This window comes from Dunckerocampus dactyliophorus, chromosome 21, assembly GCF_027744805.1.
Source record: "Dunckerocampus dactyliophorus isolate RoL2022-P2 chromosome 21, RoL_Ddac_1.1, whole genome shotgun sequence".
NCBI classification, from domain to species: Eukaryota; Metazoa; Chordata; class Actinopteri; order Syngnathiformes; family Syngnathidae; genus Dunckerocampus; species Dunckerocampus dactyliophorus.
In genome coordinates, this window is record NC_072839.1 from 8,788,482 (window position 1) to 8,816,400 (window position 27,919).

Sequence of the window (27,919 nt, forward strand, 5' to 3'; positions counted from 1 at the left end):
CACAATGGATCGCCGCCATGTTTGTTCTATGCTAGTTCCAGTTGTTCACCCCAGTTGTTGTTACATCGAAGCTCCAAACATTCCACTCCCGTGTTTTGCGCGGTCGAAATGGTGAATTTCTAACAACTAAATGGTAAACCCAGCGGTGTAGTCAGGCTCGTAGCGGCGCGCTCCACACATCATGTCGGCCAGCGAGCAGGGTAAGCTCTTTTCTTCCTACGGCGCTCTGCTAACCTAGCCGAGTGGCTAAACGCTAGCCTCTTCGGAATACATCCAAACACGGTTGTTGAAAATCACACGTCCACGTCCTCGCTAAAGCCCACAAAATGGATGTTTATTTGATAAAACATTGATTGCACATGATGTTCGGCTGTATTTGGTAGGTGTATTTGTACGATACACTAAGCTCTAATCTTGGCTCGCTTAAATGAGATGTAGCCTCGGGAAGGTAGCATACTGTAATTTAGCATGGCATAGGATAGTTTTGCTGGAAGAATATACTCTCCATACGCGATAATTCTGATAAACTGGAATCCTTTCATTTATCGAACAAATCATGGACAACCTACTCTATTCACCGTGTATTATTTAATTTGCAGTAGCTATCTAGCTAGCCAGGTAATTAGCCACTATGCATCTTGCTAGCAAATATAATAGGGGAAAATGCACTTCGTGTTCATGTTGAAACATGTTGTGACTAGGATCTCATTACAATGTGTTTGTTTGTTTAGAGTGCGTCGAGCTGATAGTGGATGTAAGTCCTGTCGTATGCATTTCATTGACACTAACCTCGAGTACCTCGAGTAGTACGAATGTGCACTCAGTGGACCTTTGATTAGATCCACTTGTTACTGTCCAACCATATTCCACAGGTATGCTTTTATTTATGCAGGTTTTCCCTGTAATGTAGTCACACAAGCTAGCAATAATACTAAACGCTTCCAAGTATAAAGTAGTTTAGCAAGTGTTTGGTCAACATTGCGAACTCCAGCCACAAAAATAGATGTTTAACACGTCCTTAACAATGAATCAGAATTATTTTCATTGTCAAATCAGAAGCATTTGAGCTTGTTAGACATGTAAAGTAAAAGTCTGATACAGTATACGCTTTTTGAGGGAAGGGTTCCGTTCCACCTCTACCAGCAAATGGTGAATATTTGTGAGTAATTGTGAGTGATTGATACTCCCCGTGAAAATGTCTATTTGTCACACGCAGCTCGCTCCTCACCCTCCAAACCCACCCACCTTGACGTTCTCTTCTGATTGCACATCAACATGTGCAATCAATGTGATTGTGGTGATTATTAAGCTACGGAACCCTCTCTCGTCAGTTATCATTGTTCACTAGTGACGGAAGCTAACAAGCTAAATGCACAATCCAGGCTTAATCCTTAAATATGACTCACACATGTATTCAAAGCATGTATTGTCATTGTCACATTAAAACACACCACTAATGAATGATAATGTAAGATAATTGATTAACAGATGGAGTCGAGCCAGTAGCAACTACGGTGTGTTTATGGATCGTTGAATAAAGTGCGGAATCTAAACGCTTGAGGAAAAAACATTATCAGTGAAGTAAAAATACAAACATGTAAAATTGAGGGCTTTTAAACAGTGGTACATGTATACTGTGCATTTTACCGGTATTATCACGTAATTATAAATTGTTACTGACTTAAGGTGAATTAAATATGGTTTTTGGAGAACATTTTCAACGAAAAACATGTTTTAAATGATTTTTTTTGGACCCAAAAGTTGCAAATGCTCATGAATGCTGCATCGCAAATGTGCTTTTTCCGTCCTGCAGAATATAACTTTGATGAATATGACAAACCTGGAACTGAGCGTTCACGCAGGAGGAGAGGTGAAGATGATGATCTAGAGAGGTATGTTGACCACCTCACCAGTTGTCTGTTTCAGTCAATTTGGTGTTTTGTCTTTGAAATTGTAAAGGTGACGTCCGCCTTGGTTAATGCAACCTTTGAGTGCGCCGCCAGCATTATATTCTGCTCTCTTTCTGTTTTGACACTGCAAGCACGTCATGTTTTTTGTCAGCTTATGATAGTTTATCTACTAAATTAGCTATCATTGAATGTGTAGCCTAGAGTACCACAACCACCCAATGACTTAATTACTGTCGCATGTACGTACATATGTACGTACCAGACAGCCGTGAGTGAAAGCCATTCATGCCAATCATTTTCCTCGGGCTGAACGAAAAACCTGACAGTATTTTACCATCGAATTGTGACAAATACAGACATTTATTTCTTCTAGCTGTTTTTTTTTTTTTTTTTTTAAACGCACAACATCTGCTAGCCGGTGGTGTCCTTATATTTTTTGTTTAAAGAAATGTAATTTGGAGCCGAAGAGGGACAGCGCCTTTTAAATTACATGTGGGGGGGAAAAAACCCTTCTTTTCTTCTACCTGTGTGACAGCATTATCTTTTATCATATAGCAAAGTGTCAGTTATTTGTCTTTATTGTTTGTATTTCTCCCCGAAAGTGACTTGGAAGAGGATTTACTGGAGGAAGATTCACCGTTGGGTAAAAAGGTAAGAGGTGCGGGTGTAACGATTCGTTTTCATTTCGATTTGTATCACTGGTTGTCGTTGCGGATACGATTCAAGTACGATATTGGTTCATTTAGAACGATACGATTCGAAACGATTGAGTAACTTTAAATCGATTCAGTAACTTCTTACCCAAAAGTGTAACCAATGTGACTGTGAAAGAAATACGCGGATACTGGACGTTGCAGGTGAAATTTCCTAGATTCACGTTTTTTTTTGTAACGGAATCCGGTTTAAATTTTAATTTGTAGCACAATTATCAACGACATCGATAATTTCAACCTTTTTTTCCAGACCATGTTATCATTCAGAGATCACTGTCATGTCACATTTGAGTGTAGTGTATCTGTGTGAGGCACAGAAGATGCCTACTATAGCACTTACGAATTGCGGGGCATCACCAACTTCACATACCCTGGGTATCGTGAGCTCACGCCTCCCGGCGCTTTGCAAACGCCCCAGCAAGCGCCAGCCGCCGTGATGAATGCCCCACAGCACATCCACACTGGGACTGTGGCACTCGGCTTAGAAACTACCGCTTTTACTCATTTTAGCGTTTGCTTGCTAACTCAGTGTATTCAGTCACTATGTAGCTAGCCCCCGCCTCCACGTACTGTGACAAAGACGCTGAATAGCTGACAGGAGGCTCACTCTTTCCCTTAATTTGACTATTCAACCAATGTGCTCAGACACAAGCAGAGTGAACCCTCTTGTCATCCAGCCTGCGTGCTACAGAAAGACCAGTAATTGACATGTCGCACATGTCAATTTATCGAGGCGTCAAAAGTATCGACCTAGTTTTTTTCAAGTGTCCGATTAATCGTTTTATTGATTATCATGACAGGCCTATTAATAATGCTGGCATACTGAAGAATAAATTAGCAGTGAATATAAAAAAAACGAGTTAAAAATGCAATACAAAGTCAGGATGAACAGAGGGTGGTATAGCTTGCCGTGACGAATTGTTTACTTTAAATAGCGCAATCCAAACCTGCACTTTGCGCCCAAAGGTTATATAAACTCCTCAGCAAATGAATGTGGTGTGGTATCTTCACTTTCTCACCTGTATGGGCCGAATGAACATACTATAACTCATGCTCATATTACACTTACTCAATCACCCACTCACAGTCAGGCACATCTTTGCTAGTACAAAGTGATGTCAACAATCCCACATTCTTAACCTCATCACTCCACATTTGTTCTGCCAGCACTGTGTGTGCGTGTGTATGCGTGTGTGTCAGGGATACACATTCATGTTTCATGCATGTGCGAGTGTGGCTGAAAATAGTGACAGAGTGGGAGAGCGGGAATAAGGTGTTTTTCACAACGTCGGCAAATTATGCTTCAAAATGTTGTTATAATGGCCGAATCATGCACTCTATTGGCCAAATACTATCAAAGCTAATTGTTAAGTCTTACCTGGGATTTGGTTTGGGCGGTAAAACGAGTCATACTGTACTCAAAACATTTTTTGTCTCTTATCCATTTCTTCTTTTTGCATTTTGAAGCTCGACTTAGAACAGGGGTCTCAAACTCAATTTCACTGGGGGCCAGTGGAGGTAGAATGAGGCATCTTCTCCACTCCATCTCTTGCCACATCCAATATGGCGGCGACGTTGACGTATGGCTCAGCGTAGAAAAAGAAGCAACTGTGTTTCACAGGTCCACTACAACTCCAATGACCACCACATACCAGGGAGATGACGACGTCACAGACAGGCAGACTGAATCGTGTAACGTCTTTATCATTAAAAGTGCTAAAAAAACACACACACGCCCATGTGAAGCCTCCCGTGCTTTATTTCCTAGTATCGATTCAATCGACAATGTTAGATCGATATGTCGCCCTGAATAGAAGCTTGAGAACCCAGATCAACCCAGATTTTTTTTTTTTTTTTTAAACTGTTGGCCTATACAGTAAATGGTCAAACCATACAATGCTGACTAATATATGAAGTCGTTGACATTTTGTAACATCTTTTCATGTGTTGTTTCAGAACCTTTCTGAAGATGAAGATGAAGAACTGAATGATGCTCTTCTTCAAAGCGATGATGAGGATCTATTCAGGTAATAAATAAATAAATAAATACCCAGAACGACAAAGCTAGAAATGCATGCTTGTAGACTACCACAATGTACCCCACCAGACATATTCAGGCTTTTCTTGGTCATTATGCACATTGATTACAACCTGAACAAAAATGTAATTAATTTTCTTAAATGGAAGAAATATAAAGTACTTTGGAAATTATGAGTGTTTTTATTTTTATTAGGGCTGCATATGGTAAAAAATGTAATCAGATTAATACGTTTTTAAATTAAATTAATCATGATTAATCACCAGTATGTGTGAAATATGCCCAATTTTACTGTATTTAATGAACAGAAAGATAAATGACAGGGCGGGATGGTCTGTATTTGTATGTATCAACAGCTCCGAACGAACTGAATATGTCAGTCAAGCTCAAAGATACCATACAAATCTAAAATTCTATTTGTATAACACAAGTACAAGTACATAACATGGCTTTATTGATGAGTTTGTCCTGATGGAACTTTTTCACACTCTCAAAGTTCAAATTTCTCGTCACGGCGCCGTTCGGCTGTAGCGTTTTTTGTTTAATTTATTTAGTGACACAGAAAGCAAGAGGAGCAAAAGCGTAAACCAGTGCTTGTCGGCACACATCAGACAAAAAGCACATCAAATTAGGGCTGCAGCAATCGAATATTTTAGTAATGGAGTATTCTTGTGAACATTTGTTCGATTAATCGAGTAATCGGAAAAAACATATTTGTGCTTGGTTAAAGAGCAATTCTAAATACACAAGACCAAATTTCACTTAATAACGAATGACCCATTGGTTTAGTTTTTTCGATAATCAGCCATTTTATTTCTTAAATTCACATTGTGCATTCGAACAAAGTGTATTTTCTTGGGTGTGATGGTGCTTTTGTAGGTGAAGTTATCCATCTCAGACTTGAACTATTTACTGGAAAAGGAGAGAAATAGTTACTTTACTAAGACATCGCTAAGACTAAATTACATATTAAATTGTGTTGACGGCTGTGCCTTTATAAACCCTAAACTTAGACAGGCTGACTAGAAATAAGACAAATATTTATGATAAGATATTGAGTTTTTGCAGTATTCAAAGTAATATGAAGACATTTTCTGAAATGAAACACATTCCGCTCAACTAAGTGAGTGAGACACGCACTTCTTGTTCCATTACGCCGTCTTGTCTGCTGGAAATGAGCAGCTACTGATTAGTGCGCTAAAATGTTTTTATTTTCCATCTTAACTAACGGGGCTGTGTTTCTACAGATGAAATAAACCCTGCATGAAGTCACGTTACCATCGTAACAAACGGCCAGTAGTCATAATTAAGAGAAAGCTAGCCCGCCACACGGCTAACATTATGGTATAAGGTACATTAAAGGTACATGGATCTTGTTACAACGGATACACGTCATGGTGTTCACCTTGCTGTTTAGCCACATTTTCTGTCAGTTTTTTTTTTTTACATTTTTGAAACGGAGAGGGTTCTCAGGGTGTTGAGATGTCTCCAAGGATGCACTGGTTTGGAGCGGTCAAAGGTATAGATGTGCGTTCAAGTCAAAGAACACGGCAAGTTGTCCTCTGTTTGGTGGATTTGGTCAATAAGCGGCAGCAAGCACTGGTAAACTGTGGTCTTTATAAGGCTTTATGCTGTGGTACTGTAACAATACAAAGAATACAAAATGTCACTGAATAAATAAACAGTAAATGAATGGAACTAATATTACACATAAACATGATTAGCCAAACGCACATCAAATACAGAACTCAGTAAGGAAATTAAATCAATATGATGCTTATTAATATAATAAGTCACCATACAGTTAGCTTGAATGCTAATGTTAGCATTAATGAACACGAGAGTTACACTGAACAAAAGTGTACAATAGAACTCGCACAGCTCTAACAACAGAATTAAAACCTCACCTTTATGCATTCATGCACAGCATTAACTTGGGAAAACAAGGATGAGGCGCAAGGAAGGAGAGGAAAGGTACATCTGCCTGTACAGCGTCGGAGAAGTCATAAAAAAGACGTTTCAACTGATGCAACATCACACTACTGCGGTGCGTTCACTGACGGCTGAACACAGTCGGACAAAACAACGCCCAAATCTAAACATTACCACTGAAGCATAAACAACACAAAACTTGGTAAATTATGGGCTTTCTCACACTTTTGCTTTCCTTCGTTGCCTTTCTCTCGCCTCTTCAATCTTCCCGCGCCTTCAAACATTCGCTTCCTTCTTCGTCCTCTGCGTGGTTGAGATAAGCGCGTTGGTGAGTTAAGCGATTCCTCGAGGCAGAAAAAACTCCCATTATTTTTTTGTAATCAAGGTACTCAAATTATTCGAGGAATCGTTGCACCCCTACATAAAATAGGACCAGCACGGCTTGAAGTGAAGAAGGTGTAACAGCCGTACCTGTTTTAAATGATACGCCGTGTTGGGTGTTGTAAGAAGCTGCTGACACAAGTTGCACTCACCACAGCTCTTTTGGATTGTGCCACTGAAGCGGTTATGTTATTAATACGTGCTAAGTATATATAGGTCTTCTGTTAGACACACGCCTCATTTTCAGTTCTTTATTAACACAAATTAGGCTGTTTTTGTATGAAAATTGGCGACTTATAGCAAAAACAAAGACAATCTTTGTGTGTGCTCAGCAGCAGCAGCCGTGGACACCCCTTCATTTGGAGTCTGTTGCTTTTTATTATAAAAGTTTGAGAAATGTTACTGTGGAGGAGCGATTGCAATACATGGACGTGCACATGCCTGTGTTTGTATCAGTGCATTGATTATCAGCCCAAGCCGCACACACGTGTTCACCCCAAATGTAGCTGCAGAAGAGCGATCACATTACAGTCAGCTATGCTGCACACCTAGAGAAAAGACTGCAGAGTATAATGTACAGGATGTACAGTATGTTCTCTGAGGAGTGCAATCTTTTGGCTTTTCAGTGGTCAGGATGTGAGCCTCAATGCCACGCACAGCTTGGACACATCATTCGACCCACAACAGAGCCTGCAGGATGCAGACTACTCAGACGACGTGGTCAACCTGGGAACGGAGGACTACGAGGCACGGGATGTGGAGCAGGGCTACCAGGAGGAAGGGGGCGAGGAGTACACGGAGCACTACAGCCAGGATGACGTGCATGAAGGCCACGTGGATTACACTGAAGACGTAGCTGAGGATGAGTTCCAGGATGAAGTGCTCGACATCCAAATCAATGAGCTCATAGATGGCGACTTTCAAGTGAGTTTTGTTTATTGGCATGCCCCTCCCCTGTCGGTCTCACTCTATTGTGCCCCGCAGATCTTTCTTTTCCCTTTGGCTGATAGTGAGGATTGGAAATCTATCTCTTCAGGAAAAGGAGATGTAGGTCGGCGTTTAGGCACTGAAGAGGTTTAGATTGGCTATCTCCTCTGACAAAGTTTGTCTTGACAGCTTTTTTGGTGGCAGGCCTCCAAATCCAAGAGCCATTGTGACCTTGGGCCTTGTATCTTTGGGGGAGTAAGAAGCTGCTTTTGTGTCAGGGAGATGTGCTGCCAGTTGCCCAGGTTAATGTGTGTGTGTGTGTGTGTGTGTGTGTGTGTGTGTGTGTGTGGAGGGGGGTGCTTTTATCTAGATCTGATAAAGCCTCATGCAGGTGAAAAGATTATTGACCTTCCTGAGGACACCCTATACACGTCTCTCATGATTGATGGTGACTCTCATTTGTTCTCTCAAACTAAGAGGATCAAAGATAAGCGCTGATCCTTGTGCAAATGTCCGCTATGGTCCATTTAGCGAGGTGTCATGCTGTTTGCCACCTGACAGGTAGACAACATGTGGACTAAAGTATTGGGGCACCTGCAGGAAATGAAGAAAATCTGCAGTCAGGCTTTTGCACATGCGGGGCTGGGAGAATGTTTGTCCATTTGTGAGGTCAGAGGTCACGGATGTTGGACCCGAGGTCCGTCGCAAAGCTACAGAGCTGTGGTGCTCATTCAGCACAACACTGAGCAGTTGAAAGGATGAAGCTGTTGTCTTTGCCTGATTACGCCACTGTGTGTCTTTGCTCTACGCCTCCATACTGCCACTGTTTGGGCAGCTAATGAAGCATGTCGTTGTACACCGATCTTACTTGCGGTGACTTTTTGTTTTGGGGGCACGTTTTAATTTATCTCATGCAACTTGTTGAATGGTTGTCATTGTTTGTGACTTATGTGACAGCACATTTTAGGTGGTTCCAACTGATTTGTCATCTAAAATGTTTACGGGCCTTAAATTATGAGTTATTATTTAAAGCGCATTGTCTCTGAACTGGGATGGAGTGTTTTTTTTTTGTTTTTTTTTTAATCGTTGCCCACATTTCTCTATATCATGTCTAGCATTTCCATCTCATTGAATTTCAAATGCTGTCAGGAATAGTAATGAAGCTGTGCTCCCACTGTTATGGTAATTTGCTATCAGGAGGGGGTGGGGTTACACCATGCTTCCCCAAAACCCTCCATATAACATTTTTTTATTTGCCTTCCTGCAATTTGCAGCAATTTCTTACAATGTGGTGAGGTCTGGAGGAAGCAAACATCCGGCAAAGTTACATTTTTGGAAATCTTTGTGACGTCTACAGGACAATGAATACCAAACATCTTATGATGAAGGAGTGGTGCAGGAAGTGGCCCCAGAGGAGGAGGAGGAGTTGGGGGTTGAAGAACAGCAAGCAGCGGAAGACTCAACGGCGGGCTCTCAGGCCTTTGAAACAAATGTGGTACGCCAGGAGACGTTTTCCATGTCTTAAATCTCACATTTTGCCTCACACTGAAACTGAACAAATATTAAACTATTCTTTAAAATGTTTTTTTTTTTTTTGGCAGTAAACCACATTTAAGATGCAGGGCTCCAGACTGCAACTAAATGGTTGCATTTTGCAGTAAAGTTTGAGACATTGCAAGTACATTTTGAATCTACTTGTGCATGTGCAACCAGATAAAAGTACGTGTCCCTTATTGACGCGCTTTGTCCCTCATTGCCGTGAGAATGAAAACTAGTCTGTAAAATGTGGAGTCAATTGACGACAGCTTGTCAGAGGCTAAGTAGCGTGTCACACAGAAACATTCCTTGGATTGATTTATTTATTTATTTTGGCGTGCCGAAAAATTTTTTTTGTCACCTCTGCCGGATTAGTAAATACTTGAATCCAGACAGAAACGGATCACTGGATGAAAACGGTGTAATACACAAGGCACACCTACACGGACAGAACCACATGGCACTAAAACCACAGAAGAGGAAAGAACACATGTGCATAAACTGTCTTTTTTCGCTTTCCAAGGCTCATCTAGACTTATAACCAAGTGGAATTACTTTGTCATTTTGGGAGTCTAAGACAACAAAATAACAGGAGAATATCGACTATGGTGAGTCATGCCAGTCGAAATATTCAGATCTTACATTGGCTTGTCGTCAGAGCTCACTTTCGGTCACGTGACAGTGACGGGTCAATGACGTCGTCGTTTTCAAGAAGCAGCGGTTCGCTTGTTTACATGGAAGGGACAGATTTACCCACTCTGGAAGCCGTTTTCACAAAATACCGTTTCAGGGCACGCAGAAAGGCTGAAACGATGATCTGAAAACGTGTCCGTGTGGATAGCCCCTCAATCTCATTGCCGTTTGACTTTTCTGGCGTCTTTGTTTACACACTTTGCCTGGTTGTCACTCTTCCTCACTAGCTAGTATTCTAGCTAGCCTCTGGTATTCGGACTCCAAATGTGACTTTTCTACCACAGTGGAATTTTGTCTTTAAGACATACACACAATGCGGTTAGTTGGAGCTCGCTTTTGTCCCACGGGGAAGCTATTAGTAGCTATCACGTTCATGGGTATGTGGTAACTTACTTTTTTAAAGTGTCACTTAAGCTTGCGCTCTTGTTACTATAACAATTATGTCTTGTCTTCAAAACACTAGTTTGTGTGTCTAAGTTGTTTGACATAAACACGTTGTGTATCCGGCTTTAAGATGTGATGCTATCACAGGGTTCTGCAACAGCAGTAGCTCACCAAAGAATATTTGATTCAACTCTTAGGCCTTTATTTAACTCATTCAATCCCAGCCATTTTTCAAAAGTACGAGCCATTTTAGACATTTTTGACTGATTTTCTAGGCACACAGAATATTGTGTTCTATGTCTATATAAACATGGAACCTACCAAAAGAAAGATTAGACTTCCATCTTTCATCAGAAAAACATTTTCTACCTTTTTTCTGACTAGAAAAGGGAGAAAACCAGCATTTTTGTGAAAAGATACCTTTCAAACATATTTTATTTTAATATTACAAATATTTTATGCTTTTGTGACAGCTTAAATATCTAAACAAAACAACTATACCAACATAACACAAACAATGGTGGTTTTACATCAAAATAACAATTTATTTAAAAATATAACACCATGAACTGTTTACAATTTTCACATTTGGAACTGAACTGTGTGTGCGCGTGTGCATGCGTTAAAATTTCCCTGGAACCTGCACACTGCTTCCTGTCTGTGTTGTTTTGCCTTCCACATGATCTCTGCCGAGCTCTTATGAAATGCACTTCTGCCACCTTGTGGCCGTTTTTGTTGCTTAGTTGCTCTGAATTGAAACCCATTTGTGGGGAGTTGCATCATCACCTCTTTTTGCCTCTTGCTCAAAAAAAACCCCCAAACCGTAACAGATGAATAAATACATTATTGGGATTGACCATTCGGGTTTATAAAAACAAAGAGGCCTTCCAGAAGCTAGGGATAGAAACAGGGTGGTTTATTGTTCAAGTATTTTTCAGTAATACAGTGAAAATGAGAGGAAATGTGAATATTTACTTTGCAAGTCAATTTCGGTGTGCGTCTGTACATTTTCTGTTTTAGCTGCCACTATGCTTCCTATTTATAGTAAAAAAAAAAAAAGTTAGTCTGGAGCCCTGATATGGATGTGACACAAAGCACATGTAGTGAAAATATTTTATGATCTGTGTCAGGGAAGCAAGGCGTTATTGTCCAATGTGAACACTTGCCCTCAGGTTGAAAATGAAGGTGTGCCTGAAGAAGAGACAAAGGAGGACTCGGATGATGAGGAGGATGAAGACGAAGGGTCTGGTCGCATCCGCTTCAAGTCAGAGAGAAAGGACAGCGGCATTGTGCGACTGGCTGATACATGCACAAAGAGGAGGAATATCCCTGAAACACTAGGTAGGTGCATTGTATATATTCTCTTCAATCTCATATGACTCCAAAAGGTGGATGTAAGCGTGCCCTCCTTCCTTTAGAACTGTCAGAGAAGGCCAAAAAAGATCTGATAGAGTATGAGCAACAAGAACGGCAGAGGCGGCAAAATCGTTATGGGGGCCGAGGAAGAGGAAACTTTGCTGGCTTTGGAATGCACAACATGAGAGGAGGAAGTCGAGGAAGAATGAATGACCACATGTTCCACAAGAGGGGCAACATGGGCATGCAGGTAAAACTAAATGTTGTCATCGCCTCTCTCTCTGGGATACAGTGGAACCTCTAAGGGCGTACTCACACTTGGTCTATTGCAGACGTGCCAACATGTACTCATTTTTTTTCAACATGTACACGTTTTGACCATTGAATATGCTTTGCTGCTCTCGGGTATGCATTTTGTTGCATTTCACCGGTTTCAGTTTCTTTGCCCAGTCGCTGCGCATAGCGTGACGTGCACCTCCAAAAAAATCCTCAAGTTGCGGACACCCTCACCATCAAGGTTGGGATTGGTTGGCATGTAATACATCACTTCCTGTTTGTATACAACTCGTTCAGAGAGTGGGCAACCCACCCAGGTCCCGGGTCTGCAATCGCTCCGTGCCTCGGCCCACTTAACACCTAAAGCAGCGATTGTCTGAGTGCACTCAACTGCGCCTTTTTGCGGCATGATGGAAAGACATTGTTGATTGTTGATTCCATGCACACGCACACCTTGTGGAGTCACAGAATGACTGTAATGCAACTTCTCACAGCAGATTATTTAATGATAATCAACATATTTTGTAATACAAACAAAGTACAAAGACCCAAAATGAAACCCACAACACGCTTGCTCGCCTGTGTCTACATACGTGTGCATAATAAAGATGTGTCCTTTCATTCATGTGCTCCCCTTGTGAAAATTAATAACAGCTGCAACCTTGTACAAAGTAATTAGAAGGATTCAATATAACAGGGAAAATAGTCCACACATGAGAAATCGTAGTAATACAGCAGAATAGAACGTATCATTTAGTGATTGCGATCACCCCTCTTGTATGTAATTAACGACAGCTGCAACCTTGCACACAATGAATAATCATAACTACGCCAAATAAGTGTGGAAATATTTCACAAAGTGAGAGAAATTGCAGTAATACAGCAGAATAGTGATGGGTCAAGCAAAACGGGCCATGAAGCTCACTGTGAGCGGAGGACAGGAGAGGGAATCACGGCCAAGTCCAGCACGGTACGAATGGCTTAGTGCAGGGGTGTTCAAACTATTTCCACTCAGGGCCACATACGAAAAAATCAAAAGATGCGGGGGCCGCTTTTACACACATATATATATTTTTTTAAACCAACCCAAAAATATTTAATTGTGTGTGTGTGTGTGTGTGTGTGTGTGTGTGTGTGTGTATATATATATATATATATATATATATATATATATATATATAGATATATATAGATATATATATAGATATATATAGATATATATAGATATATATATAGATAGATATATATAGATATATATAGATATATATATAGATATATATATAGATATATATATAGTTTTACACATATAAAATATATTTTTGTCATTTTATCAGTGACAAATTATTATTATGGACTGTTTCTCCTTACATTACTTTTAGGCTGTTTTTACAAATACTAACGTTCTACTTGTACATTTTTTCCCTCATACTAATATGACTTATTCTCATATTTTTACTTTACGATCATAACATTATAGCATTTTCCCAACCTTATTTTCCTAAAATTTGTAATTCTTTTTCTTATGTTCTTATATTTTTTCTTTATATTAAGTATATTATATTATATTATTTTTTATTATATATATATATATTTTTTTATACTACAACTTATATTCCAACTTTTTAAAAATTACAGCTTTCCCCCCCCATTTTTGCTGTTTTTTTGATCGTATTTTTAGAACTTGCCGAGGGCCAATTTAAAAAAAAAAAAAAAAAAAAAAAAGCAGTCGCGGGCCGTAAATGGCCCCCGGGCAGCACTTTGGACAAACCTGGCTTAGTGTGAGTAAGCCCTAAGGTTGAACACATTCCTTTTGGGACACTTGTCCAATTCCAATTTGGAAACTATTTCCCCCAAAGGGTGTTTACATAAGTCATCTGGAAGAAGCCCAATATTAAAGCTAATAAATTTATGAAAAGTAGTTAAGGTCCGAGCCAGACTAGCCATAGCATAGTTGCAGTATTTCTAAACACAGCCTTCAGCACTGATGGCAGATGTATCTTCCATTTTGGCTAATTGTGTTGGGTTTTTTTCCTTCCCCATTTCTCTCCTCATATCATCCATCAGTCCTCTCGAGTGCCTCTCCTGCTCCTTCCCCATCAACAGCCACTGCACTCTCAGCACCTCCACCACCACCACCACCACCACCAACAACAACCTTCTCGCCCGAGAGGGCCTCCTCCATTTCAAGAGCACGGACGGCCACACGCACAGCAGCCACTCCAGCCCCTTATCCCACCGCACATGACTCACCGATCGCCACCTGTGCAGCCCCAGATGGAACCACCCTCACGACTGATGGGCTCCCCACCACCTAGCTTCCCCCAGCATCATAACCAGCAGCAGCAACCGCCGCAGCTGCCGCAGCCGCTTCCGCCGCAGCCGCCTCAACAACCAAAAAATATCCACATTAACCCCCACTTTAGAGGCTCAGCGCCATCCTCTGTTCCAGGTTGGTGAATGTGTAGTGAAAAATACAATGTTAATGCTTATGTTTTATACAGGGGTCAAAAAGTGCAGTAAAAGGTGGAAGTGCTGCTGGAAGTGAAATCACCATAAAATGTACTCTTACTTCCATAGTGCTGCAAGTACAACCTCATTCACACGCGACTCCATTTATGGCTCGAGCAGGCCAATCTCTCCTTATTATATCCACCTGCTGCCCCAGGCTCTCTTCATCATTTTGCATTGTAAATGGACCCCACTGGATCAGCACGTTTTTTACCTCCCCTCCTCCCCATAGTTGATGCTAACAATTTAAGCCTTTTTTCCCCACTGTGCTGACAAGGTGTCTGGATTAGAATGGCATTTTGTCGTTGGGGTGAATGACAAGTGAATGTCTGCCACTAATGGGTTTATCCTCCATTTTTATTTAGGCAGGTGACATCAACATTTCATTCCTTTCAATGGGTTTATCTGGCTGTCTAGGGCTGAGATTGAAATTTAAGTTGCAGAGCATGATGGCATGTGCACGTGGGTTTTTTTTTTGGGGGGGAGTTGCCGCCTCTGGTTGTGATTGAATTGTCTTATCTAACATTGTATAAACTGTGTCTTCAACTGTTCGCACTACTGTATGTGTAAAATCCTTTGGAATGGCATTTTCTAATGATCCCCTCCTTGTACCACCTTCTCCCTGCCTACTTCCCCTCATTTTCATTTTTCCTCTCCCATCCCCCTCTGTACCCCTTCTTCTTTGCTCCCCCCACCCCCCTTTCATTGCAGTGCCCTTGATGCCTCCTGCTCCGAGCCAGCCCAGACCCACTGTGGGCCCTCAAAGGTTCCCCGTGAGTAGCAGCTGCTCCTCTGCCTCCTTTTTGCCTCACACTCACTCCCCCAACTACACACTAAGGGCTAGCGACCCTTCTTGTGTGAAAGCTAGTATCATTATAGCAATTAGGCCGCCCGCCGCGGTCCAAACACTGTTCAAGCCAATTTGTAAACACTGATACAAGCTCCGCTGCACAACTGGAAAGGCGCGATAGGGGCTTTAGACGTTTGGAGGTCGGGGCTGCGGTTAGCAACTGGTCATGGATGGGCTGGGGCTCATCTCAACACATAATGGAATTGTGAAGTCCGGTTCCACTACCCGTTCAAATTCCCCCTCTAGAAGTGTGTCCCATAAGGCATGGAGACTGTTTTGAGTGGTATTTGACTTAATGAAACATGGTGGTATTTTCATGGGGATGGGGGTGAGGGTGGGTCTCTCGCCCTTTTGTACCATGTATTCCAAAGCGGAACTTAGAAAAGGGGCTTTATATTTCACTATCAAGGGATGACAGAAATGCCTTTAAAGTAATTACTCTTACGGGAGGAAAAAGATGGCCCACTAGGAATCCCAGGAATCAAGTCACGCTAGTTGTTAACATCTCTCAGGAAAATGCATTTCATTTGAATGCATCCTGCACTGCCAAATGACACACAATTGTACACTTGAGCATATCAAAATGTGTGCTGTTTGTGTTCACTTCATGTCCGAGCACCAGTATTATTGTTTTGCATTGCCCAATGGTTCCTGTTTGTGCAGTATTGCAGCGGGTCTCCCCTTCTAATCTGACAGTGTTGGTAGCGTTGCCATGGTATGTAGAGACTCGTTCGATGAAGAGCACAGTGTTTGAAATTCTCCGGCTGCCAATCGCATTTAGGCTGCGGTTGCCAAGGACACCATTTGTAATGCAGGTGTCCTAGCAGCCAGGACGTCCCATTTATCAGTGGGCATCTGATTGCTCTTGATTATCATACATTATCATCCCATCACAGGCGATTGTTAAAAGCCTATGTGAAGGAGGAGGGTGTTGTAGCTGCTATAATTAATATTATAACACTGAATTGGAAATATGGGTTCCCCTGCTGATATGATAATTGAGCCAAAGTGGAGTAGCTGTTACTGCAGACTACTGTATGAACACATTTTTTGAGTACATGAGTGTAATCTTTACACAAAATAAGGCTACATTAGTGTATTTTGTCATTTAATATATATGTTTCTACACTACAAAACATGTATAAAACTCATAAAACCCTTCAAGGTTGGCAGGTCTGATAGTGATTGGCTTATGAAATGACACGATTTGAATGTCTATTGGAGTGAGAACAATAGTGCTTAAACCAAGCTGACATTCTCCACTGCATACTTTGGAATTTTGACCTCTCATTATGATTAGTCTTGGTTATCCCTCAGCATCACTGCCGTATTGAACAGCCCGTAGCCTGTTTATGGAGGATTAGAATGGATAGGATGAGCCGTGCTATTAGAGAGCTGCTACATTGTGAAAACCTGCCTGCCTGACCTTTTCAAACACTTTGACGGCTCTCCCAGAGTGATCCCCCTGTTTTTGTTAAGCCCCTTTGATTAACTTTCTGTTAAGCAAGTTTTGGGGACTCTTGGTGCCACTGAGCTTTCTAACGCCTTTCAAAAAACGGCCACGCGACAGTGGAATAAAGGTGGATTAAGCCTCGATAGCCTCTTAAGTAATTTACAATAAGCTCGGAGGAGGCAAGCATCCCATTTGTGGAAGTGCCACGAGTTGAATAGCTGTTTAATTTTTCAACAGAGATGAATGTTTGAAAGAACCATGAAGACTGTTAAGAGAGGTAATTGAATTCCAATGAGGGATTAAAAGGTTGTTATCTTCTTTCTTGGATGATAGATGTTGAACCTACAATGTGTTTGAAACAATGATGAGGGCGCTGATCCCATCCTAAAATCCTCACGCCTTGTTAGCCTCGACTTTCAGAAGATTTATCAGGAAAGCCCCCAGTAGCATTAATATTGATTAGCTCTCAAGTTCACTCTGATTGCTGTCATAAATATTAGCATCCATACCGATGTTCAATTAGTGAACCTGAATATGTTCCTTTTGTCTTTTCAAAGGGACCGGGAGACTTCCATCAGCACATGCCAAATAATTTTGGTCAAACCCAGCGGCCGCCTCATCACATGGAGCCCTTCAGGAACCATCCTCATCAAGGCCCCCAGGACAGAGAGCCCCTCTTTATGGGAGGTGAGGTTACAATATTCTCATTATATTTAAGAGTGTTGGACGTGGGCATGGGCCTGTTACAAGGTTTCAAGGTATGGCACGGTTTCAAAACCACTAAAATTGTTCGTCGTACCGTCCCTGCGGTATGAGACAAAGTGGAGGTCCGGCGCTACCACCATGTGGAAATACTTTGTCACGTCCTGTGTTATTCCTCACAGTCGGAACTGCGCTTCAATGTGTTGTAACCACTGGAGTGGGTTGTGTTGCCAAAAGTCGGGCAACTTAACCGACGCGGCACAGATGCCACCGACGTTAGCTGCCTTGTTAGCATTGAGTGGTTCCTTGTACGGCCACGCTGTTGTCACCGTTGTTGGTCGACGTATTACTCACACCGAGGGTCACCGAATGTGGAGATGTGATTCAGAACAACACAGGAGTCGAGGATAAGTGGTATAAACCATTTACTCTCCACTGAACAACAACAAGCAACCAATTAGCAACAGCTGCTGCAACAATCACATGACCCAGAAACGGATGTGAACGGATGTGAAACTTGGAGAATGTCTCCACACAGTCAAATGGCTCAAAACTCATTAAATACACAATCCAAAAACTCTTGTGGACAAGTTGTGGCCTGCACTTTCATCACACTATGAAATGATAACGTAAAATTTATGTTGTGACCTCCTTGAGCCTTGATTGCATTTAGCTTTGCTTTTGTTACTAAAAAAATCCAGTATTTCTGGTGTTGTGACTTAAGTTGTAGGATTAGCCACAGTAGACTGCATCAAGAACTGCATTTTAGTCATTATTTATTTAGAAAGAATTCAGCTATTTTGTGTTATTTATTTTAAATACATATGTTCCACTTCTATCATGTTCTATTATATTGTTTTTTTAAAATGACTGTTTTGCCTTGACTTCTTTTCCCTCTGCTTTTTAATCAAGTTATTTCAAGGTAAGACACTTTAGAGATGTAATTCTAATGCAGCGAAACTGTGATATTTTTGCCCTGTCAGAATCTCATGCCAAGTTGGACGCTACTTCTGGCAGTGTACCTACAGGGTGTGCTTCTAGCTTTGTGGGGCTGCTCCATGAGCCACGCTCATGTTAAATGCATGTTTGTGTATATACATTCATTTGAATGAGCGGTGGGAGTAAATATATGTAATATTCGCTATTGCAGAACAGAATGCAGTTGTTGCTGTTTACCCTCTCACCTTGATACCGTTTTCACTTTTCATTCTTGCCCTCCTACAGACATACACTTGCAGAGGGATTTACTGAAGGTTGAAAACTGACATCCCCGTGTTGTTGTTTTTCCTTCTCATGCAGGCCCAGAACACGCTGATCCAACCCACTTTCCAGGGCAGCACATGTTTGATCACCGGGGCCCCAGCTCGCTGTTGAACGCCAACCTGCATCAGCAGCAACACATGCCCAGTCAGGGACACATGGGCTTCGGCCAACCAGGACCTGCCTTCAGCCAGCCAGGCCTCGCCCCACCAGGACTGTTTCCTAGGGAACCTCTAAGACCAGGTCTCCCCCCTCCCCAAGGTCACCAGGGGATGGTCGGCATGAATCAACAAGGTCCTCCTCCCAACCAGGCCAGGCCCTTCATGAGCCCTCGTCAGCCCTTCGGTCAGCAGGGGAACCTTTTCCCCCCACCACAGGCCCAGTTTGGTTTGCAGGTACAACAGACTGTCTTTCATTTAGTAAGAGTTACCCTGACAAATGTATGCATCAGTCCAGTCTCTCTTGTTAACAATCTTCAATAGTTCCTGCTCCATTTCTTGTGAATTTGGTGTTTATTTGTGCTGTGGATTTGTCATTTTTTATTGTCTTTTCACCTGGTTATGTATGTGTTGGCAACAGTGATTGCTATACCAGTGTAGTGTATACATCAAGTAAACAACTCCAGCAATGATATTCAGTGCTAGTGAAGCATAGAGGAAAAACTCCTGCCTATTTGCAGTCCAATGCTTTCTTATGAGATGTAGACAAGAGCGCCCTCTAGTGATTGTGTTAGAAATGTTAGACAGACGGCACCAGTGACAATGTATACCTCTGCTACCACTTTAAAAATGATGCTCCGTTTCAGGGCTTGATTCACGGACCCCCGCTCTCGCAGCCTCCCCATCAGGACCCCTTGCCCGCACATCAGCCCATCCACCAACCGCCTCATCGGCAGGAGCTACTCCATCATCAGCAGCCACAACAGCTAAATCTCAATGAGCCTCCCCCCTTGCTGCATCATGGACAAAATCTCTTCCATCAACAGCACGGCAGTCCGAGACAGGGGAGCCCCCGCCTTCAAAATCTCCAGCAGCGCAACATGTCCAATAGGCAAAGAATGGTGAGAGATTGATAGATCTCGTTCTCATTAGTTGACAATTCAATCAGAATTATGGCTGTACAGCAACACCTGCATCACATTAAAAGTATGCAATAACCAAAAGCCTGAAATATATGTTCCCCCTTTCTCCAGAACACACCTGTTTCCAAGCCAATGCATCCTCAGCGCAACAGCAACCTACGGGAGCTCCCTGTAGCACCTGGCAACACAAATATGAACAGCTCCCGCCCCACCGGCTCCCTTGCCACCAACGTCAGGCCTGTTGCCAAGGCAACACAGGGGGTGCGTCCCATGCAGAGCGCTCAGACCGTGCCTGGCAGTGGCAGAGGAAGAGGCCAGGTTGCTGCAAAGACTCCCTCACTGCCTGGGGCCATGGGCAGGACTGTGGTTTGCAAAGAAGTCCCAAGCAGCACAGCACCACAGGTCAGCTTTCTTCACACAAACATATTCCCTTTTCAATGTACAAAGTCATGATTAATTAATCGTAATAGTAATATCTTTCAGTCATCCAATAGTTGTAGAATCAGTCAAGCGTATTAGTGTGCGTGAGGGCCACTCATTTATTGAAAAGCCAATCACATGGTTGCTAATGGCAGTAGCTCCTTTCCAGATCAATACAATTGCTTTATTGTCTGGGATTTGAACTCTCATTTCTGCTGAGTGTCACTCCCTCTAGTCACTGGAGACAGGTGATAATGTCTACACTTTTGTGGCTTTTGTACCCCAGGATCCAGATGAGGATGAGGAGACCCGGCAGTACCGTATGAAGCTTGAGGAGCAGAAACGCCTCAGGGAGGAGATCCTAAAGAAGAAGGAGTTGAGGCGGCAGATGCAAGCCGGCGTCCGGAAGAAGGAGCTCCTGGACAGGATCAACACCCAAACTCCAACCCAAAGTCTGGCTCCTTCACAGAATCCACCATCTCAACAAAACCAACCAGCACCACCCTCAATACAGCACCCAGCGATACCACCACTACAGCAGCCCCAGGAACAAAGACAGCTGCAACAGCAGAGACAAAGAACACAGCAATCATTAAATCAGATAAATAATCCTAATCAAGGCAACCCCAATGGCATGGCTCTTATGCAAACACATCGCCCCAATGTCAAGGCACGCTTGCAGATGGTAAAGGGAAATAACCAGCAACCACAGACTCCCATCCTTGGTCCAGACCAGCAGTGGAGACAGCCCCCTCGAAGCCTGCAACAGCAGAGAAGGACAAGCGGACTGCAGAATGCAAACAAACCAGGCACTCCTAACCAGTTTGCTCAGGCCCCCCTTAATAGTATACCTGTGACTTCCTCATTGGGGCCTGGTCAGCCCCAGGCTCAAGGACTTAAACCTGGGGCTAAAAGAACTGTGATGCAGCGAGCCAAGCTTACTGACAGTGAAGGCCAGCAGGTGCCGCAAAAAGTCAGAGTGGTCAAACTTTCAGGCGGGGTGAGCAAATCTTTTCACTTCCTTTTGACACATTTTATCTTCATTTGTGACCTTCACTTGATCCATAACCTCAACAACAATACCCGCCTTTTATTATTGTGGGTGGTGTAGAGCTGAAGGAGTAATTAGCTATCTTGTTAATTAAGGTAGCCAGAATTTTGGCACAGTTCTACCCCCACATCCAGCATAATAATAAATATGTTGTTAGCCTCTCTGGCAGTGTCGGTCAAAATGTAGCATTACTCTCCTTGACGTAACTTTTCTATAGAGTCTATCTGATGTATTAAAATGCCACTGATGCTCGCTCTGTCTCTATATCTTAAGATATCTAACCTATGGGAATGACAAATTGATCTGTTCTTGGAAGGTTGGGGGACTGGTATTTAAGACCTAGTGTCTTTAACGAACAGCAAGGCATTAAAGAGAGTAGTATGACATTTATCTTCAAAGTTGGGGGACACTTCATCACTGCTCTTAAAGGTTGATGTCCTCTTATAAGGGCAGCTTGTAAAGAGTGACAGTAACCCCAGTAAAGCCCCGAATTAGCACGACATCATGCCATTTTATACTGACTTGATAAGTTACTGCTGTGCCCTTAATTACCCAGCAATCTTTATTGAATAATCACAAAAGGCAAGCATGTTAAACATTCACACTGATGAGACACAAGATGGTGAGATGTGATTGTCGTAAAATAAGCCGCTTTTCGACTCCCATCCCAGAGGATGAAGCTGCAGATGAAGATAACTGGGTGTCAGTGCCTTAATGGAAACCTGCACTTGGCTATCTGATGTGCTGCATCTCGGAGGGGGGGGAGGACCGGTGGATTGGGATGTGAGGTGGAGGAGAGATGGAAAGGGACGGCTAACGGCGGTGAAAAGAAGATTCTGTCATTGTACTGCTGTCATCAACGAGCGCTTGACAATGTTATCTCCGCTCTGTCATCCCTCCGTCGCTTTTCCCCATCGAGCCATCCCTCAGGTGTGAGGCAACAAAGGAATGCCAATCCAAGACCCTTGTAATTAATCTTTCCTGCTAGAAAGGGAGGAGGGGGCCAGCATAATACCTGTGTAAGAAAGTTGCCACTTTTGAGGATTTGGATTTGAATGGCTTAGGCAAAGTGATAAGAGGCAAACTATATTTTCATCAAGGATAATACAAAGCATCGCAAGACACAAAGGCCTGGGAGGAGGAGTAGGAGGTGGGGGAGCGAGGGGGATGGGGTACACATCCAGCTGCTGTCGTTCCAGTGTAATGCAGCTTAGTATTTGACGGGCGCAATCGGAGCCGTGATTTCTATAGGGGGGATTAATCCATTTACTCTCAACCGGGGACAGGTCGCAGATATCGCCTCTTTTCTTCCCCTGTATTGATCTGTCACATGTCTCCACTGAGTCGGGGAGGAGACGACCTTCAATTCCTCCCCGACCGAGTGCGAGCTGTGACTTTATTTGATAATGAGACCATCACCTCTTTGGCTCGATCGTTATTCAAAAGAGCCATGCTATTTTTCTCTGTGCCTGACGGAACTAAGTGTGCGGTGGGGAAAAAAACCCACACAATTTGCAATAAGATTATACAATGACATCACAGAGATGATTTTTTTTGGTTGATATGCTAATTGTGGCCTGTCCGTCGTTCATTGCCTTGCAGCCTGGAAAGGGACCAGAGGCCATGAACATCCCAATGCAGCATCAGCAACAAGGTGCCTGGTCAGAAAACCCTCTGAAGCAGGGCATCCAAAGGAATATCACCATGGCAGGACAACAGACAAGCCAAGGAGTCATGGGCCACCTGCAGCACAACAGGGTACGTCATCGGCGAATATATAGGATAAACTAACACTGTGGAGTCATAAGAAGACAAGACGGCACGCCAGGTGCGCGAGTATTGACAAGCTGAAAGCAGTATTACACGAGGGGCTACACCAGGTCCCCTGGCCTCTCTGCACGCCTGTCACCAGCAGGCTGCTGTCACACTCAGTGATGCTGACAGGCTAAGGCAGCCACCATAACACTGCATGGTTCCTCTCCCGTTCTGTTCCCCCGCCTGACGACACACAAACACAATACCGCCACCCCCCCCTCCTCTATAAGGGGGTCTTTCCCCCGTCATCTTCCTCTGCAGCTGATGGAATACACCTCTCACTCATGCGCTCCTATGAAGATGTGCCAAAGCACGTGCATCATGTTGTGACATTGATGCTCTCTGTAGAAATATGATAAGTCAATCATGGGAAAGGCAGCCATGTCTGGCCTGTGTTTTTATTCCTCAGTCTTTCCATTAGGGAACACTGTAGCTCATCTCACTAGTGTTGGATTGTGAATGAGATCATCAGCATGCCGAGAGGGAGCATTCCCACTCACATTAACAGTCTGCCGTTGGTGCAGGTTGTGGTATCCGGGCAGGGCCGAGGTAGAGGGGGTGCTCACATGGGTCGCGGAGGGCCCATCGCCGCCCGACAAGGCCAAAAGGTTACGGAAAATCAACGGCGTACTGTTACTATCGAGGGACTCTCTTCATCCACGAGTGATGTGCGCCTGCAGAGCCTGTTGAGATCCATCGGCCCCATAGAGGTGAGTTCCGCTTTGTTGATTTGGGTGGTTGGCTTTTGGTCTTTGATCTGCGACCATTTAGTTCTGCTTGTGAGAACAATTGACTGTTAAAAATGATTTTTGATCCTGAAAGTGCTTGAAAAGGGCTTCATCTCTAGCAACAGTCGATAGATTTTCATAGCGTGGGCTTCCAGCGCCCCCTATTGCTGTGATTCACCAACGTCTTCATCCTTTTCCCCTTACCACCCTTGCTCCCCCTTGTGGGTAAAACTAATGTACTGTTTGTGTTGTACTGCAGATGTTCAGAATGATACCTCAGCAAAGGAAAGCAATTGCCACCTTTTCAAGTCCCCAGCATGCAGCAAGCTTTCAAATGAGCTTCCACAGGTAATCCACTCTCTTCCTTAAACCTTCCCAGATAAATAATTCCACTTCGTTTTGCATCCCGTCTTTCCCTATTTCGTGGGTAACGCCATTGCTACCATCACCACACAGGCACATGATTGATTTGTCCCACATTGACGTGAAGCTGATTGACGGATGAGGAGCCACGCCGATAATGAGAGGAGCTCCCGATGTGGCGGCCCTCTCTTTCACACCTCCAGCCTCGCTGTAGGATGCTTTGCCTCCACTGTTTCGGGGTCAGTCAGCCATCCTTTGTGCACAGAGGCGTCCTTCTCCAACTTTGAACAACAATAAGACGTTGACTAGGAGCATGCTCAACGACCCTACCAATGTGCAAAGTAGAGAAACCACACTTTTAGTCTCGTTTGTGTACAATGACTCACTCAATACGTCACACATGGACATTAAGTATGTCTTCTTGTGGGATAATGGTTGCTCCCCTCCATGTCTACTTTATAATACTCTAATAACATTGGATTCGATGAAAGCAGCGTGTTTATCCGGCAGGCAGATGTTGTAGTTGGCCGTATTTCTCTGTAGAGGGCAGCATTTCGTCACGTATGTCAAAGCAAGGTGTTTTGTGGCATATAGCGCTCCCAAGTGGACAACTAGAAGCACTGGGATTGAGGAGAAATGTCTGGGATGTGGTGCTTTTTTGCTTTTGTCATGGTTCTGTTGGTTGAATCAGGAAGACAGAATAGGTTTGTGATGACCGTTGAGTGCTTTTAACTGGTTTACAGATGGCAAACATTTGGCCAAATATGTTTTATTTGTCTGATAAAGGAACAGTTGGAATTAGAATTTTTAAGAAGCTGCTTTGTATTTTTGGTTTTGGGTTGAGGAATATCCTTTGTTTTTGTTTTTATGATTTTAGGATGCATATAAACTCAGAGAAAAAGGAACGCTTGTCTCCTGTAGACCATTACGTCTACACCGGATTGCTCCTCTCTTCAATTAGTCCAAGTTCTGAGCAGTTTGCCTTTTGGAATGTTGTCATTAAAATAAACTCCATCGGGATGCTCGACGGCTCCTCACGCGCAGGAATGCCAACCTGATCCACTTTTTAAATTTGCTCTAATACCCTCCGGCCGCAATTACCAACCAAATGACAACTTTTAACCTGTTACACTGACACTAGGTTTATCATTTCATTGGGCAGTAAGTCACATTGATATAGCATTCAACCTCAGTTTTGTTGCACTGTCAAATGGAAGGTGAGGGGGCAACCATTATCGGTGTCGAAATGTTGTACATAGTCACTATTTACCCCCCACAAGCGTTTGTTTGGAGCTGTAACATTTTTATTATATGAGCAGAAGGTCCAGGCATAAATTCATTTCTCTATTAGTTTGTGTCTGATGTAGAGGCCAAAGTGGCAGACAAAATCTGACTGGACCGTATTTGTGTTGACGAGACAGAACATCTTGAGGGAAAATAAAAAAGATGGCCAATATAGCCGTGAGCCAGCGGGTATGTGAAGCCTGTTGAACTGTACGCCCAAAGACGTGTCGCTGTGTGTGATGTTCATTTTACATATCGTCTTTCACGCGGTCCACGCAACACGCCGCACCTTTTAGAAGGGGGAGTGCCTCCGCCACACGAAACGGGTTATTCCGTCTCCGTATGCGTGACGCTAAAAACGACACGAACTGCTGCAATACCTCAAACCCAAAAAATGAGATGTGCTTTTTGCTTCGTTTGTACGTTAACACAGGAAGCAGCGTCAAAGCGGGCAGTCTTCTGCTGTGTTTCTTTAGTTAGCGCAAATATTAGCGTGTGGTTACGTCCCATTACTGCGGCAGACTCCACCCACCGTGCAACCTCGCCAGCAAGCTGTGTGTGTGTGTGTCCGTTCTCTTCTTTAGGACAAAGCACTGTAAAGATGCTGTAGTCGGGGATGTCGTGTCTTAAAGGTTGCACCACGTCCCAACAAAGCGCCGCTGATGAGTGACGCGTTGTCGTGTGACGCTTCCTGTGTGAACGTACTCGATTCAGCAAAAGCGCCGATCGGCCTTTACGTCCAGTGCTGTTTCCCTTGCATCGAAGCATGTGTGGCTGCACGCAGTGAAGGTCATCAGGCTTAGACATGCAATGTTGTGCACGTGAAACCTCCTGCTGTATGTTGTACATTTTTAATAGATCTATTTTCTATTCCTTTTGTTTTGACTTGAACAGACAGCACAAGGTTATTTCTTCTTCTGTTGAGTGTTTGTGCTTCTAAATCCAGTGGATTTTTTTCTTTTTTTGGTTTAAATTGAGTACTGACAATGCCAGTCGTAATGATATAATAATACTACTAATAATAATATAAGACACATGCTCTTGTGATGCCACAACAGATTCATATTGAATCTATTTGTACCTTTGTTTTTGGAGGGGTTTTCTACATATGATGCACTTTGTTTTCTCTCTGTCACTCGATCGGGTGCTTTAGAGATCAATTCTACCTCGTAAGGTTTATTAACACTGTTTGCACTGCATTTTTATACTAAACTGACTTGTTGTTTTTGCAGGGACGTTTGATCGGGGGGCATTTTGCGGAAATAATGTATTTTTTTCCTTCTTCAGGTCACTTCCCCTTTGAGTCCAGGTGGACCTCTGCTTTATGTAGCACATCATTCCAAGGGTTTTGTTTGCTTCTCGTACTGACACGCATTCACATCCTCCGACAAGTTTGATTGACATGAGTTGTCCACAAAACATAAGAATGCTCAATGTATTGATGACACGTGAGGCACAAACTGCATTATTCCCTGTTAAAATGTTAGCACTAATGATTTGTTCATTTTGTTCCTGACTTTCGTGAAAATAACACTTGATGTTTGGCTTTAAAAAGACCAGCGGCGATTGATTCCGTTGAACGGACCTGTAATGACCGCCACTCGCCACAGGTGTCGCCATTAACACGCCAACATCTTCCCCACAGCCTCCTTGGAGTGGAGTGGGATGCAGCTTTTGTCTCTTTATGTGCTCCACTGTGTAACGCTCATTGTTCCAGTACAGCCGTGCAGCAGCGACCTCGGAGGAACCGACTTTGTCCTTCTTGATTCTTTCACTGCTTCGCTTTCTTTCTCACACGTTGTCGTCCACGCTGGCCTTGTTCATTAAGCAGGGCGGCCCTCCCGGATCACCACTGGATGGAGTCAGACGCTCTCACAGACTCCTTTACATGCTTTTTGAATTTTTTTTTTTCTGTGGAAAAAGACACTTGACTCGCTTTCCGGAAAGTCCAACTTGTTGACCCAAAGCATCTTGTCATGTGTGTTGAAACTATGATGTACGACAGTATGACATGACCTCTGTGCGTGTTTACGAGACCTCATGATCGATGTTGGATGTACTCAATTGTCTTGTGTTTTTTAAAGACATGTTTCAACAAGATTGTTCATTTTTATATCGCAAAAAATGACAATAAAAGAAAGTCAGAAATGTTCCATTTGTGTTTTTGTTTAATAGAAAGTCTTAAGTGGGCACTCACACTGGTCAATGCTAATTTAGATTGACTGGCGTGCTGTGCTCGAGCACGCCGAACTCCTGGG

At 43.1% G+C, this 27,919-nt stretch overlaps 1 protein-coding gene across 2 annotated transcripts; it reads left to right on the forward strand.

Moving 5' to 3' along the window:
- rbm33a (RNA binding motif protein 33a) lies at positions 1–27,813 on the forward strand. Of its 2 annotated transcripts, XM_054765898.1 has the most exons (19): positions 1–200; positions 1,814–1,892; positions 2,513–2,561; positions 4,580–4,650; positions 7,601–7,898; positions 9,259–9,396; positions 11,687–11,855; positions 11,933–12,120; positions 14,211–14,595; positions 15,366–15,427; positions 17,515–17,644; positions 18,959–19,314; positions 19,725–19,979; positions 20,112–20,402; positions 20,707–21,420; positions 23,074–23,229; positions 23,811–23,996; positions 24,274–24,362; positions 24,471–27,813. In XM_054765898.1, the coding sequence occupies exons 1-19, from the start codon at positions 182–184 to the stop codon at positions 24,517–24,519; spliced, it is 3,684 nt and encodes a 1,227-aa protein (XP_054621873.1). In that variant the 5' UTR covers positions 1–181; the 3' UTR covers positions 24,520–27,813. The 2 variants fall into 2 exon arrangements, with proteins under 2 accessions (XP_054621873.1, XP_054621874.1); XM_054765899.1 differs by lacking the exon at positions 9,259–9,396.
- Positions 27,814–27,919: the final 106 nt, after the last annotated feature.